At 42.1% G+C, this 12684-nt stretch overlaps 1 protein-coding gene across 1 annotated transcript in view; it reads right to left on the bottom strand.

Annotated features, from left to right (window-relative positions):
- The window catches only part of DNAH7 (dynein axonemal heavy chain 7), a 188318-nt gene that overhangs the window by 133964 nt on the left and 41670 nt on the right, over positions 1–12684 (bottom strand). The window contains exons 13-16 of the mRNA XM_087705071.1: positions 9436–9563; positions 5842–5920; positions 2831–3055; positions 2077–2223 (exon numbers count right to left, since the gene is read on the bottom strand). Of these exons, the coding sequence (XP_087561197.1) occupies positions 2077–2223; positions 2831–3055; positions 5842–5920; positions 9436–9563 (579 nt within the window). The remainder of the gene's footprint in view (positions 1–2076; positions 2224–2830; positions 3056–5841; positions 5921–9435; positions 9564–12684) is intronic.

Below are 12684 nucleotides of genomic sequence, written 5' to 3'. Positions count from 1 at the left end.
TTCCACTGATTGTTCTCACTGTCAGAAAATTTCTCCTTATTTCTAGGTTGAATTTCTCCTTGATCAATTTCCATCCATTATTCCTTGTCTGGCCTGCTTTGAAAAACAGCTTGATCCCCTTCTCTCTGTGGCAGCCTTTCAAACATTGGAACACTGCTATCATGTCTCCTCTGGTTCTTCTCTTCACTAGACTTGCCATGCCCAGTTCCTGCAACCATTCATCATATGTTTAAGCCTCCAGTCCCGTAATCAATTTGGTTGCTCTTCACTGCACAAAACTAGATGAAGTTTTTCTAGGTGTGGTCTTACTAAAGCTTTATAGAGTGGTATTAGTACCGCACTTGATATTGATTGTATCCCTCTGTTAAATGTATCATACAGCCAAAATGCAAAAGATTAAAGGCATCAGGGAAAGCAATTCAATAGTAATGTTGAACAAATGATAAATGATTACTTCACCACACTCTTTCTTCTGAGTTGGATTGGATTGGATTGGATTTATTACATTTATATGCCGCCCTTTTCCCCGAAGGGGACTCAGGGCGGCTCACAATTCAATCAGGGAAGGAGGTACAGACAGGGGGATAAAAAAGACGAGACATAACAATACAAAATTTAAAAACACACAACAACCATACCATTCGAGAAGGGGGGCAAAAACTCTTTAGCCCCAGGCCTGTCGGAACAGCCAGGTTTTAAGGGCTTTGTGGAAGGCCTGGAGGGTGGTGAGGGTTCGAATCTCCACGGGGAGTTCGTTCCAGAGGGTCAGAACAGCCACAGAGAAGGCTCTCCTCCGGGTGGTCGCCAGCCGGCATTGGCCGGCGGATGGAATTCGGAGGAGGCCTAATCTGTGGGATCTAATCGGTCTATTGGAGGTAATTGGCAGCAGGCGGTCTCTCAAGTACCCAGGTCCAATACCATGAAGTATTGTTCACTCTGCTGTATGTCAAACTGTAACTTTCACAGATCACAGTGCTAGTCAGTCAGTTGTAATCAAGAGCTTATATCTTAAGGTGCACAAGGCATGCCTATGGATTAAGATAATGAGAATCCCTGGCAAGAGAACCATCAACTCTAGAATCGTGCTGAACTTCCATAACCAGGGTAGAACTTTTTCCATTAAAGGTAACTACACATTTTTGTGGAACCATTGCGGTTCATTTTAAGGTGTTTCCAATACACTGCGAAACCCTTAAAAAGGTATCTCTACGGTATTAGCAATGCTAATAGAAACATTCATGTAACTTTAATAAGGTCAAGGAATAATTACATAAAACATTTTTAATTGGGGTAGACAGGTTTCATCTCAACACAGCGAGAAATAAAATCATGATAATCCAACTGTTCACTGGAAAGCCACAGGCTTGGGATACAGAACAACAGAGGTTCAAAAAGCCAATATCTCAACATCTGGGAAAAGCCCCAGAGGGCATTTTTCAGCCTAGATCAGTGATGGCAAACCAGTGAGGGCAGGCATGCTCATCTGGGATCCAACCCAGAAGAGGAGCTGACCAGGGTGCATGCGCGCACCAGAAAATGAATTTCTGGTTTCTGAAGTGCGCATGCGCGCCAGCCAGCTAATCTTCCGGTTACTGGTGCACATGCTCACACCAGAAAACAGAAGACTCTTCCAGCTCTTCCAGTTTCCGGCACTGCAACACACACAAAGGCCAGCTGATCATCATGCGTGCATGCGCAATAGAAACACGGAAGAGGAACACCGACACCACGCATGCCAGGCGACATGGCTCCATGTGCCACTTCGGGCACCCATGCCATAGGTTTGCCATCACGGGCCTAGACAGAATTAAGACAGCTGAACCAAGACACTCAGTATAAAACTGCTTTTTTATGCCTGCATAGTTAATAATGATTTCAAATGTAAACCAAGCATACACAAAATATATATTCAGTCAGATCCCTGGTCAAATATTCTCAGGCTCTAAGATCTTCAAATATCCATCTTCTGATACCCATTTATTGAATCTGTTGAATCTGTGTTGTTCGCTATGATAACAATGTGTTTCCCTCACTAAATTAAGACAAAACAATTGTAACGAAAACAGAAGACCTTACCTTATCAGCAGCTGCATCTAACTTGGTATTCAAAGCTTGGGCTTTTTTCAAATATCTATTGACCTCCTGAATGTCACCATAAGAATAAAATTCTTCAACTTGCTTAGCATAACTCTCCAGTTCCTCCACAAATCTTTCACAGCGCATCTAAAAACCCACAAAAATCCAACTTCATCATATAAACACAGGTAAACTGAGGTAAACTGTCCAGCATTACAATGGTACCCAATGGTGCAACTTTGCCACTATTTATCATTTTTGCTATTGTAATCAGCCAAGTGCCTGTAAAATGGTTTAAATCTTCTTCATGGCACTGATTGATACACGGTTTCAAAAGGATTAGGATTAAATTCTAATACGTAATACTAAAAAGTGTGTATTGTTAAGCCTCAGGCCATAATTACAGGCAAATGATTTGCCTAATATCCCTATTTGCATGACAGATGTGAATACTAAATAAGCACTTCAGTGAAGATAAGGAATAACATCTGGATATACATTTTCATCTGCAGCAACATTACAGAGCTTGCCTAAATATGTAAATCTGTCTTGCTAGATCAAAGCAAATTCATTTCATTTCAGATATTTTGATATGGCCTATATCTATACCTATTAGTAGTAAACCCTTCATTATCACTTGTCCAAGCAGTTAATAGCTATCCACTATTTTTAAAGTGAGAGCTGTTGCGTGCAAATTTGATTAACTCAGCAAAGTAAAAACTATTCAAAGTAAAAAAAAAAAAAGAACACTAACTTTAAGTCCTTCTTGAAACTGTTCAGTTTTTTCTTTAATGATCTTTCTATGTTCTTCAAAAACCTCCCCCATCCGTCCGTACCACTGAAAAACACTATTGTTTAGGCGAATATCAACTGGTGAAAAGTTTGCACATTCTATCAGGAAAGCCAGGGAATTTTTGACATCAACTAATTTTTGTTCCATTTCCAGCATGTCAACTTGTTCGACTTTCTCTATATATGCCTGTTTGGGAAGAAACATTAAACAACCGGTCTCATTTGTGAACACAGAGCAGGGTTTGCATACTAAAATTCATTAAAATCAGATTGTTTAACTGTTTAACTGTTTATTTCATTTGTATGCCGCCCTTTTCCCCCGAGGGGGACTCAGGGTGGCTCACAACTCAAAACAAGGGAAGGGGGGAATACAAACAATTTGACAAACAACACAACAATACATAATTTAAAAGCGCAACAATCATACCATTCGAGATAGGGGCACGGTTCTTTAGCCCCAGGCCTGTCGGAACAGCCAGGTTTTAAGGGCTTTGCGGAAGGCCTGGAGGGTGGTGAGGGTGCGAATCTCCACGGGGAGTTCGTTCCAGAGGGTCGGAGCAGCCACAGAGAAGGCTCTCCTCCGGGTAGTCGCCAGTCGACACTGGCCAGCGGATGGAATTCGGAGGAGGCCTAGTCTGTGGGATCTAATCGGTCTGGTGGAGGTAATTGGCAGAAGGCGGTCTCTCAAGTACCCAGGTCCAATACCATGAAGGGCTTTATAAGTGACGACTAGCGCCTTGAAGCGTATCCGGAGACCAATAGGCAGCCAGTGCAGCTCGCGGAGGATAGGTGTTACGTGGGTGAACCGAGGTGCACCCACGATCGCTCGCGCGGCTGCATTCTGGACAAGCTGAAGTCGCCGAATGCTCTTCAAGGGCTGCCCCATGTAGAGCACGTTGCAGTAGTAGTTTGAACTTGTAGATTGTACAAGTTCAGTGTCCTATGTATCAGATTGGTATTTTATTTAGAGATAGCATTCATGAACCTACCAGAATACTCACTGAATGGACTATGTCACAAGCCTATAGTTCTTAACTGGTACAGTACCATTTTAATATCCAATAAACTGACTCCTTGCTACTCAATTTATTCCATGTGAATGACCGCACTTTATCAATCTTCATTAAGCTGAACATCCAAGCAGGTCTGGAACTGGATAACATTTGAATGGGTAGCCCCAAGCTAAAGTGGGAAGCCAAAAAATAAACACCATGCCAAACCCCTTCCATCCTGATGTCGGAAAATTATTTGGAGGTTTCCACAAAATCACCAGAAAATGATCTTTATGGACCAGGGCTTCACCTTATTGCTTTTAAGGTACATTATTTAGGTTTTAGCACAAAAATAAACAAGTAAATTAATTGTTTAATACATTTGTAAAACCATGTATAGCCCCCAAGGAGTTTGCTAGCTACAAAATTGCCTAGTATCTCACACTAATCTTCAAAACAGCTATCATTACATACTTCAAAAAGCTTCATTACCAACTTATAAAATATTGGATTATCTCCGTGGTGTGTCTTGTTCAATGAAATAGTTTTGTTTCATTGAATATTAATATGGAGATCACTGTTTAGAAGACAGGTGGCTATAAACATTTGATGGCAAAAGGCTGTGCTTAACATTTTTTTTTAACATAGGACCATAATGAATGGGATGGTAATATCAAATAGATGGCACCATATCTCATTCTTATATAAGATCATTTTCCCTAGATGACTGGGTTGGGAGCTACATTGCTTTGTGGCTTGATGTATCTAATTTCTAATGGGACACAGAGGTTCAGTGGCTAAGACACTGAGCTTGTTGATCAGAAAGGTTGGCAGTTCAGTAGTTCCTAGTGCTGCATAACAGTTTCTGCCAACCTAGAAGTTCGAAAGCACGTAAAAAATGAAAGTAGAAAAATAGGGACCACCTTGGTGGGAAGGTAACAGTGTTCCGTGCGCTTTCGGCGTTTAGTCATGGCAGCCACATGACCACGGAGATGTCTTCAGACAGTACTGGCTCTTCAGCTTTCAAATGGAGGTGAGCACCGCCCCCTAGTGTCAGAAACGACTAGCATATATGTGCGAGGGGAACAGTGGTGGGTTTCAAAAAAATTTAGAACCTCTTCTGTAGGTGTCGCCTGCTTTGTGGGAGTGGCTTGTTGGCCATGTGACTCGGTGGGAGTGGCTTGCCAGCCATGTGACCACATGGGAGTGGCTTGGCAGTCATGTGGAATGTAAACTTGTAAAATGTGGTGAAACTCACTTAACAACGCTCTTGCTTAGCAACCAAAATGTTGGCTCAGAAACTCTGGCATTTGAAGCACACAAGTCTTAAAGCTGTAAAGTAACAAGACCCTTGCATCCCTAACCCTTTGGAAAAACACCCCTAGGGGTGTTCAAACTTACAGCTTTAAGACTTGTGGACTTCACCTCCCAGAATTCCTCCTCTTGCTCTTCATCTTGATGATGTGCAGATGGGCATGGGGTGGGAGCTGGAACCAGTAGATTTGTGGAAACTCTTCTGTAGAAGAGGTTAGAACTGGCAGGAACCCACCCCTGGAGGGGAACCTTTACCTTTATCTTATATTTAATTTAGAGTTTTTGATGCCCTTTTTCATCATTCTCCACATTATATTTGGTAGGGTATCATGAAATCAGTTTTTTTTAGCTACAATGGCTATACAGATGACTTCATATATCCCTGGAGATTTTGGCTGCTTCTCCTTGCTTGAAACCTTTTCCACTGCACTTGAAATAACTTGAAAGGTCCTTGCTTTGTTGACTTTATGTAAAATTAGATTTTTAACATAAGACGCAAAACATCCAGGCATATTTCAGTGAAGATCAAGACTTGCTCTTAATGAGTTGTTTTGTTTCCAGAAATGCTTCTGCATACTTCATAAGATTTTGCTTAGAATTTAGAGAATCTTTGCTTTCTGTTTTTTCAAAAGAGTAAATCTATTCCCATTTACCAAAGAACACATACCTTAAATTCCATTAACTCGTGTGTATTTGATGGGGTGGAAAGGGCTCTTTCTGCTATCCTCTCAAACTCATCGCAGAGCCTGAAATGGGAAAAGCGAACTTGTCATGCACTCACATCTCACAGGCATATGCAACAAACATGAAGAGTACAAATCTAAATACCTGCAGGATTATAGCACCTTGAGATTGGAGGTGTCAACCTGGAAAACGACTTCAGTTGAAGCCATGCTTACTTCTGCTTTGTTCCTTGGTTATCATTCAAGGGGGAGGAGAAGAGCATGTGGGGGGGACTCAGGAATATGGTGCCTCAGCTGGCTAACCATAACATCCAACAGTCATAAGAACCAAGGTCATGTTTAGTTTAGTTTAGTTTATTTGTCTTGTATGCCGCCCACTCCCGAAGGACTCCGGGCGGCTCACAATAGACAAGGGAAGGGGGATAAATAGACAAAGACAACACTTTAAAAAAAAACGCAACATTCACAGTTTCCGTGGGGCTGGATGTCTCACAAGCCCCCCGGCCTGCTGGAGCAGCCAGGACTTGGTGGCTTTGCAGAAGGCCGGGAGAGTAGTAAGGGTTCAGATCTCCACGGGGAGGTCATTCCAGAGGGCTGGAGCTGCAACAGAGAAGGCTCTCCCCCGGGGAGTCGCCAGCCGACATTGGCTGGCAGATGGAATCCAGAGGAGACCTAATCGGTCTATGGGAGGTAATCGGCAGGAGGCGGTCTCTCAGGTACCCAGGTCCGATGCCATGTGAATGGATGCCTGTTGAAGTTGAGCGGGAACCTACATCTGGACCATGAAGGGATGGGTTCCGACAGGCACTACTGCTGGTTTGCTTGTGGGCGCGCTGCGCGTGCGCACTTTGCATTTGCACGTGCGTTTGATGCATGCTGCACACGCAGTGCAATAAAAATTGTTCTGCACATGCGCAGAAGTGAAAAACAAGATGCTGGCGCCTACAGTGCTTCCCAGAGAACCAGTTCAGGGGCATGGCAGGCCTGGGTTGCTGCCAGTCCCAGTGACCCAGGCTGCCAAACCACTACCGGTTTGGCTGAACCGGTCCGAACCGGTAGGAACCCACCACTGGGTCCATATGACCTGAGAGACAGCAGGGTGGGGAGGTCCCCCTCTTTTAACTCTCCCTAAGCACGGGAATAATTTAAAGCTAGCTTCACCTTTCTAAGCGCCAATATGATGTACTCAATAAAGGATCTCTTGAACCTGAATAAAGTATCAGAGTCCTGACTTACCGGAGTTCATTATTCGGAACGATGACAGAAGGCCCGTTACCATTGGTAAGCAGACTGCCAGGGTAGTATTGGTTAATGTGTTGGGGCTACAAGCGGGACGAGTCAAATTCAAGCCCTCCCTTTGCCACAGAAACTCATTGGGAGATTTGGGGCAGTGACTCTGGTTCAGACCAATCTGAACTACAGGATTGTACTTGTGGAGGAAAATGATAGGAAGGAGTGCAAAATATTGTACATCATCCTGAATTTCTAAGCAATCAAATAAAGAGACTGAAAGAACCAGTCTACACTCCCCACTTCCTGGCATATCCATTACTGACATAAAAGTGAAGGCCTTAGCCTTATGGAAAGCTGGAAAAAAGGAGAATGGAGCTGCCTCAATGATGTGGAGCTGCCACATATCTCCCAGCGTCCGATAAGATCTCACAGGATGGGCCTTCTCTGGGTGCCGTCGACTAGACAATGTCGTCTGGCGGCTCCTCGGGGGAGGGCCTTCTCTGTAGCTGCCCCGGCCCTATGGAACGATCTACCCACAGAGATCCGGACCCTCCCCACTCTCTCGGCCTTCCGAAAGTCTACTAAGACCTGGCTGTTCCGGCAGGCCTGGGGCTGTTGACCTCTTGAATGAGGTCTAGCCCCACTAAGGTGGAGTGCATGTTGTGTCTTTTTAACTTGCCTTGTCTCTCTATTTTAAATTTTTTAGTATTCTTTTAAATTGTTTTTATGTAAGCCGCCCGGAGTCCTTCGGGATTGGGCGGCATATAAATTTATTAAACTTTAACTTTTAATGAAAAGAAAAATGAGGACACTTATAATAAGATGTTAGCCTATTGCTAACCTAAGCAAATGTAAACAGAACAGAAATTACACAAAGGCTAGAAGAGAGTTCATTCCCACCAGTGGTGGTATTCAGCCGGTTCGGACCGGTTCGGGCAAACCAGTAGTGGTGACCTGCAGATGGGTCCACCCACCCATCCTGGTGCTATTTAGCTGCGTTTTCTAAACTGTGTGCATGCGTGCAAGTCGTGTGCGTGAGCAAAGCCCATGTGCAGAAGGCACACAGGGAAATTTTTTGGTGTGCGGCGAACCAGTGCTAAATTATGTGAAAAACACCCCTGGTTCCCTCCATGCCTACACAACAGGTTCTAGCAATTATAACTATATAATGAATGATATTATATATTATATATAATGATATAATACATAATAGGATTCAGATACCATTATTCTAGTGGTAGAAATAGAACATGTCTAGAAGCAATCTTTTTGTTTAAAAAAATTATTTTTATTACATAGACAACACATACACACAACAATGAAAAAACAAAAACAAAAAAGAAGAAAAAAAACACAAAAAAGAAAAAAAACACCATCATCACATACAGCATGTCATTTGGTTACAGGTGTTTTAACATTTATCATTCTTATACATTTATTATTTCATTTAATAGGTTATAATATACAGTTTGGGTTGCTTTGTTTACCATCCCTTCCTCCTGTTATAACACCACCTTATTTTCCCTTTCTTTTCTCCCTCCCTCCCTTCTCTACTTTCTTCCTTCCTCCTCTCCTTTCCCTTCCTTCTTCCTGTACCTTTCTCCTACTCCTGCTCTTCCTCTTCCCCTTCCTACCCTCTTTCCTCCTCTTTCTCTCCTTTCCATCCTCCTCTCCTTACCTCTTTCTTTCCACCCTCTCTCCCTTCTCTACTTTCTTCCTTCCTCCTCTCCTTCCCCTTCCTTCTTCCCTTACCTCTCCTTTGCTCCTGCTCTTCCTCTTTCCCTTCCTACCCTCTCTCCTTCCTCTTCTCTCCCTTCCGTCCTCCTTTCCCTTTCCTTTCTCCCTCCCTCCCTTCTCTACTTTCCTCGTTCCTCCTCTCCTTCCCCTTCCTTCTTCCCGTACCTTTCTCCTACTCCTGCTCTTCCTCTTCCCCTTTCTACGCTCTCTCCTCCTCTTTCTCTCCTTTCCATCCTCCTTTCCTTACCTCTTTCTTCTTTCCCCCATCTTCCTTTCATTCTCTCCTCCTCTCTCCCTTTCTTTTTCTATTGTTGTTGGCGTATCTATTTTAAATCTCAGTTTATGTTTCCTTGGGATGGTATTTCCACCAATCCAGACATAATTTAGTATCATTCTTGCACGCATGTAACCATTTCCCATGTACATGTATATCTGGACATCATTAGGCGCCCACAATACAACTATTTCAGAACAGGTAGGATATAATTCAAGAAACTGGAATACATACCCCCATCTCCAGGCACCAATTGTTGTGAACAATATGCTGCCTGCTACCACAACTGGATCAGAACTACAATTATTTGCATCCTTCCAAATAAGACATTTACCTTGTATTTAGATCTTGATGATCTTTGAACATTTTTCCAATTATTTTGGTACAAATTGAATCCGCTCGTTTGGCCAGTGATCTGATCAGTTCATCACAATGTAACTCAAACATTCCTAGGCGAATACACTACAACACAAGCATTGATGAGAAAAAGAATTGGCAGCAAAAAAACGAAAATAAACTCTCTAAATATCACGAGAATCCCAAGGGATATCAAGTTTCTGTTCTGTTTTGTCCCCGACGCCAGGTCATCGGCAGCAGTGTGTTATTAAAAATAGATGGCTGACTTCCCATTCACAGCAGTTGTGAGATACTTTTGTGAGATCACCAAAAGAGATAAGAGCTGTGAGCAGTTTTTCAGTTGAATCCGTTATAATGAACTGAAAGAGATGGAGGACTTTGATAATATCGTGGCACGACAAAACCGCGCTCGACTAAAGCGCGCCCGATTAAACCGCGTCGCTGACATCATCAACAGGGCAACAACAGCGAGCGCGGAGAAAGAAGGGCGCTTTAAATAGCGCTTTGAAAGCAAGCCGATTCAACTTAAGGTAAGGGTTAGGTTTAGGGTTAGGTTTAGGGTTAGGTTAAGGGTTAGGGTTAGGTTTAGGGTTAGGATAAGGGTTAGGATTAGGTTTAGAGTTAGAGTTAGGTTAAGGGTTAGGTTTAGGGTTAGGTTAAGGGTTAGGTTTAGGGTTAGGTTTAGGATTAGGTTTAGGGGGGTTAGGTTTAGGTTTAGGGGTTAATTTTAGGTTTAGCGTTTACAGCGTGCTTCTGTCTCCGCGCTGTTGTCGCCCTGTGATGACGTCAGCTACGCGGTTTCGTCGAGCGCCCTTTAGTCGAACGCGGTTTTGTGGTGGAACCTGATAATATAGCCCAATACTTTGAATAAAAAGATTAAAACTCAGATCATGCAAAGTAGAAATGGTTCTTATTTGCTAATCTACCCTTCAATGTGCATTACTGCTAAGGAGACTGCCCAGGCCCTGATCTCAGTCTGCATGGAACACTCTGAGGGGAACTTTTATATTTGTTTTACCCATGATAAATATTTCAGCAGTTATGAGCTATAAGAAAGTTGCACCCAATTTGCTTTCAAAGCTAAAAAATAAAATTAGCTACCAAACACTGTTCACTTACTTCATTGGTACAATTAGGATTGGGGAAAGTACAATGCAGGGAACATCTCAAACTCTTTTCAATCCCAAGCTTTGGATATTCCTAAGCTATTCAAAGTACACATTTGACAAAAATGCTAAAGTTTCACACCGAAAACCAAACTAAAATGATTCCTTTCAGACTGAGAGATAGCTTAAAAAAGAAAAGGGAGCCCTTCCCTCCCCCCCCCCCCAAACAGCAAAGGCATGGCTCCAACTTGTATTACGCAAAGCCGATAGGAAGGGAATATGAAGGGAAACATCTCTTCACCACCTACACGATTATACTATAGAATTCACTTCAAAGGGTGCAGTGATGGCAGCCGAATCTCGAAATGGGTGGCAGAGCAAACTACACTATCTTTAGACTGATCGCTGTTGCCTTAAGAGCCCAGCACTGCAGGCTACTTCAGCTGACTGCAGTTCTGCAGTTCGGCGGTTCAAATCTCACCGGCTCAGGGTTGACTCAGCCTTCCATCCTTCCAAGGTGGGTAAAATGAGGACCCGGATTGTTGTTGGGGGAAATACGCTGACTCTGTAAACCGCTTAGAGAGGGCTGAAAGCCCTATGAAGCGGTACATAAGTCTAACTGCTATTGCTATTGCTATTGCCTTGAAAGCCTGTCAGAAACATCTATCCCAGGGGTGAAATTCAGCAGGTTCTGACAGGTTCTGAAGAACCAGTAGCAGAAAATTTGAATATATACCACCTCAGGCAGGCACCAGAGTGGGGTAGGGAATGGAGATTTTACAGTATCCTTCCCCTGCCATGCCCACCAAGCCAAACCCATAGAACTGGGAGTAAAACGATTTGAATTTCACCACTGATCTAACCCAAATACTAGAATGGTTCTGGCCAGTTTCCGTCCATTAGTGGGAGAGAAACAAATGGGGAATGAGAAGTTTCTCTACAAATTCCTGAGGCAAGACTTTATTTATTTATTTATTTATTTATTTATTTATTTATTTATTATTTATTTATTTATTTATTTATTTATTTATTATTATTATTATTATTTTTTTTTATTTTTTATTTATTATTTTTTATTTATTATTTATTATTTATTATTTATTATTTATTATTTATTATTTATTATTTATTATTTATTATTTATTATTTATTATTTATTATTTATTATTTATTATTTATTATTTATTATTTATTATTTATTCATTTATTCATTTATTCATTTATTATTTATTCATTTATTATTATTTATTCATTTATTATTATTTATTCATTTATTTATTATTATTTATTATTTATTTATTTATTATTTATTTATTCATTTATTTATTTATTTATTTGACTTATATACCGCTTCATAGGGCTTTCAGCCCTCTCTAAGCGGTTTACAGATTTTTAGCAAATTGAGTCAGCAAATTGCCCCCACAGTCTGGGTCCTCATTTCACCCACCTCGGAAGGATGGAAGGCTGAGTCAACCTTGAGCCGGTGAGATTTGAACCGCTGAATTGCAGATCACAGTCAGCTGAAGTGGCCTGCAGTACTGCACCCTAACCACTGCGCCACCTTGGCTCATACTTCCCTTGCTTCGTGTTATGATATCTCCCTGGGGTCTCCCTGCTCTTTGCTCTCTCTTTTTTAAGCTAAGGCGACATGATGGGGAAACCACGCCAAGGAAACCACGTGACACGATACAGTGGATTTTTGTACAATGAGGGAGCCCTTGGGAAGCACAAGTTGTCCTTGCAGAAGGCTGGAAGACTTGCTCTTTCAAGGTGCTGTCCTGTCGTGGTTGTGAGGGGTGGGAAGGGTGTGCTCCCCATTTGACATCTATCTCTCTCACCTTAGGCATGAAAGCAGCCTGGGTGACTTTGGGTCTCTTTCAACCCACCAATCTCAATTGTTGCTATGGGGACGATAGGAAGAGGAAGGAGTATTAGGTAAGTTTGTTGCCTTGAGTTATTTCTAACAATTAATAAAGTGGAGATTTTGAAAAAAAAAATCTAAAAACAATTCTAAAAAAGACAAGATGTGCCTCGTGGCCCTGTGTACAATTATATTTTTTATATTAAATAAAGTGGGGAAATCTGTTCCATCTCATGAATACAATGTTGGAAGAAATTCT

The sequence above is a fragment of the Thamnophis sirtalis genome, unplaced genomic scaffold (genome assembly GCF_051295495.1).
Source record: "Thamnophis sirtalis isolate CommonGarterSnake01/CBP01778 unplaced genomic scaffold, rThaSir2_p1.2 scaffold_1, whole genome shotgun sequence".
Lineage (NCBI taxonomy): Eukaryota > Metazoa > Chordata > Lepidosauria > Squamata > Natricidae > Thamnophis > Thamnophis sirtalis.
This window is presented reverse-complemented; position numbering and strand designations above follow the sequence as displayed.